The sequence below is a fragment of the Gavialis gangeticus genome, unplaced genomic scaffold (assembly GCF_001723915.1).
Source record: "Gavialis gangeticus isolate Ggan-Ray unplaced genomic scaffold, GavGan_comp1, whole genome shotgun sequence".
NCBI lineage: Eukaryota > Metazoa > Chordata > Crocodylia > Gavialidae > Gavialis > Gavialis gangeticus.
Window position 1 is genome coordinate 6,668,995 of NW_017729018.1, and position 3,697 is coordinate 6,672,691.

The window sequence follows — 3,697 nt, forward strand, 5'->3', positions numbered from 1 at the left end:
ACTCTGACTAGATTGGTTTCATGAATAATGGAGATGATAAACACGAGGCCCCACAAAACCATCTTCAGAGTCACTCTCGAGGCTATTAGAAGTCCTTACTTTAGGTCCATGAAACACAATAGGGTTGTAACTCTGTAAAGAGCTTTTTTTGATTATTCCAATAGTATTTTTAAAATGTTTTTTAAAAATCCGTCCTCAATGTCAAGATCATAATAGAAGAAAATGTGTGATTCCAGTGGCGTTCTGGAGAATTTTGCATCTGGAAGTTGCAACAGAATACTCTTATTTAATGTTTAAAGGAAAGAGGGTTTGCAACCCTTTCTTCAGATGTAGCTTCCTTAACCGCTTTCAAAGACTTGCTTTGGTGATTTGTCACTTACTTTTGGGCCCTTGCTTGTTATTTTGTAAGTTGTACCTGAAAATATTCCCCCCTCCCCCCAGTATTTGTATACAGACCTCCCCTCGCCAATATTTATATATTGTATGTATTTGTGGAATACAGACCTCTATAGACTTCCTGTGGCATCCCTAGCTTGTCAGGTAAACTGGCAGTGAGTGTCAGCCCTTCGTACATGATGCCAGCAGAGTACAGGGCATCCTTAAAGTACCAATCATCAGAAGCCCCATTGAAAAATCCGCTTCTAAAGAGGTCACATAAGAGGGAGTACAAAATATTTCACTAATGAGGTACAACATACGATATATTGGACCAGATGCTTAGAAGTGTTCATTTTTATGCTGAAAACACCTGTGCTTTCTCAGACATGGTTTTGCAGGAGAGGATGTGTCCAGTTTTGCTGCATGTGGCTTTATCCAAAGTGGTTGTTTTACAAAAAAAAAAAAAAAAAAAAATTAGGAAGATGTACCTTTTTGCTTCACGTTTTTCAGTTAGATTAGCACCAGCTGTGACTTACTTTTTGCATCATTTGAGTATATTTGTCACTTCATTGTGAAGTTGCTATTGAGTTGGTGTCACTTCAAGAGCTTTATGCTACTGCCAGTGGTATAAGGCTCCTTATTTTGTGCTCGTTTTGTGTTGGATGAGGACTGTTCCATCACTTGTTGATGTCTACTTTGCTGCTAACAATATTATGATCATCATACCTACTATAGGAATGTCAGTCGAAATAAAATTCAGGCAGAATGCTGTTTCAGTAAAAATAAAAACTGCTGTGTTAAGCATTAAGAACAGCAATAAAAGTTTTGCAGATCCATTGCATTCTCATTCTTGTCTTATTTCAGGTGGGTCTGTGAAGAAATCCCAGATCTCAAGCTTGCTATGGAAAATTATGTTTTAATTGACTATGATACAAAAAGGTGAGAGGAATTTTTTTTTTCTCTTGGGGAGGGCAGGCCAAAAAGACTTGTGGTGAATTAGTCTGCAATTAGTTATTCTTAGACACTGTGAACTGAGCTGAAGTCTTTTAGAACTGGCTTCAGACTCTGCAAAGTTATTTTGGTAGGAAATGTGTAACAAATATTGGCAAAGGCCGTTGGATTCAGGACATAATTGGAAACTCCACATAGCAGAAAGTTGAGTTGGTGTACGTTGGAATTACTCACCCTGAAACAATGATCAGTATCTGTGCGGTTGGGCTAGTTCCAGGGTTAGGAATCTCAATGGTAAAGAAGTTTCTGCTTTTGTAGTAACTAAATTCCTGTAAAAAAAAACAAAAAACAAAAAAAAAAAACCATTATGCCAGAGTTACACGAAGACATCGCTGACCGTCTCCTCCAACAAAGAGGAGAGACAACTTTCCCTACTTTTCTCCTATTCAGAAGGAGGGTACTAATTTAGTACCCTAAATACAAGTAGGACACTAAAATGAGTTTTTGAGTTCAAACTCTTTCTACATGTCCTCCTGAACAAGGGAGCAGTGCTTGATGTGGAGACTTTTGTGAAAACATTTATTTCACAGGCTGGCTTTATGTCTGTATAGTGCTCTCTTGCAGGCTGCAGTGTGGGTGGAAGTTGGGAGGGACAGAATCTGACCCTGTGGAATCTTTTTTTGGCTGTAATCAGTTCATCTGGAGAAAGCTGAGAGAGACTGTGTGTTTTAGCTTGATTTGACTGCATTAATAGACATGACAGTTAAAACCACAGCTTGGCTGGTAAGTGAGAATGGACCATATTGAGTTTTTGGAAAAGATTTAGATTCACCAAGGTCCACAAAACTGAGTTCTCCCCCTAAATAAGACTGATAAGTGAAAACAAAGGTTTTTAATTGGGCATTTAATTGTTTAAGCAGCTAATTGGCACCTGCAGCATAAAGGGAGTTTGTGCACATCTAATTAAACGGCACCAAGGAGCATTCTTACTTTTTGTTTTAAAGATCTGATCTGGAGAGTTACTGGCCCTTCCAGTCTCACCAGTGTATTTGCAGGAACAGTGTTTCCTTGGTACCTGTTATTGTTTTAAATGTTGGTGTAATAACTAATTTGGTAGTACCGGCATCCTGATAGGGCACGAATAACTGGGTAGCTTCACCTTTGTCAGCAGCAACACTGAATAAAAAGAAACTGTCTGTTCTCAGAAGTCATACCTCACTTACCTATGCAGCGTTTCAAGGAAGTCATAAACCTGTCATTTTGGTCATGGTATTAATTTGCTTGCTTTGCTTGGAAAAAAAATATTCTAAAAAAGAATTGCCCCTTGCAGATTGCTTGGCAAATGCTGAAAATGTGAACGAAAACCAGATTATAGAAATACATTTTGCATTTTTGCATTTAAGTATGCTCAGTTCAGTTTCCGCCTCTCCTGTTGTCCTGCCATTTGGCAACTAAAAGTCAGTGCAAAGCTGCAGTATTCTTGAAATGAGAAGCCTTAGCCAATTGGGGTGGAGAAGTTTGAGAGGTTAAAGAGATACTTCCTTCTCTTGTCCTTTGTGCTTCTTCCTCCTCCATTTCTGTCTTGATGGCGGTGATTTGAATTTTCACTAATTCCAGTTACTTCCTGGAATGGCCTTTCTTTTGAAGTTATGTGAAATGTAATTGTATAATAGAGAATCTGACTGGCAGCTGTCCTCCTTCCTTCCCTCCCTGGCACAGAGGTGGGTTTTTTTCTAATCCTCTCAGCTTCTGTCATTAAGGTGCTTGGTTAAACAGAATGTAAATCCAGCTAACCCACTTAATAAGCAATATGTTCCTTGAGTAAATCAGGTCTGTGACGGATGAAGTTATAGTTTGAAGAAGCTGAATTATAGGGCAGGCTACATTTTAGAGCCACAAGGCTTGGCTCTGGCTAGGTGTCTGGACAGATGAAGAGACAAACAGAACAAATTACAAGCAACTTCAAACTGCTTGTCATGTAGGTTTGCAGGTAAAAAGCTAATGGGCTATAAGGTATGTCTAATATAGTATTAAGGTTTTTCCCTAATCGTTTATCTCCCATTTATTACAGTATGCTCTTAGAAGAGGAATATTAACATCTGTGCACTCTACTATGAGCGGCTGGACTGCTGAATACTTTTATTTAAGGAAATTTTACATTCATAAAATTGCATAAAGAGAGAGTCTTTGGAGGAAATAAAAAGAACCTGTATACCTACAGTATATTTAACTTTACCAGTATAAGTCTACCAATTTTGAAAGCTTTGTTCTAGTATGTTGGGTTGAGCATTTTAAATCTGTGTTGTTGACTAACCAGCAAACTTTTTTTTTTTTTTTTTTCTTTTCCCAGCTTTGAAAGCATGCAGAG

The 3,697-nt window shown here is 38.2% G+C and overlaps 1 protein-coding gene across 7 annotated transcripts in view; it reads left to right on the forward strand.

The window, feature by feature from the left end:
* Positions 1-3,697, forward strand: part of DOT1L (DOT1 like histone lysine methyltransferase) — a 107,488-nt gene that overhangs the window by 28,068 nt on the left and 75,723 nt on the right. For all 7 annotated transcript variants that reach the window (XM_019513322.1, XM_019513327.1, XM_019513321.1 and 4 more), the window contains exon 3: positions 1,243-1,317. In XM_019513322.1, coding sequence (XP_019368867.1) covers positions 1,243-1,317 — 75 coding nt within the window. The remainder of the gene's footprint in view (positions 1-1,242; positions 1,318-3,697) is intronic.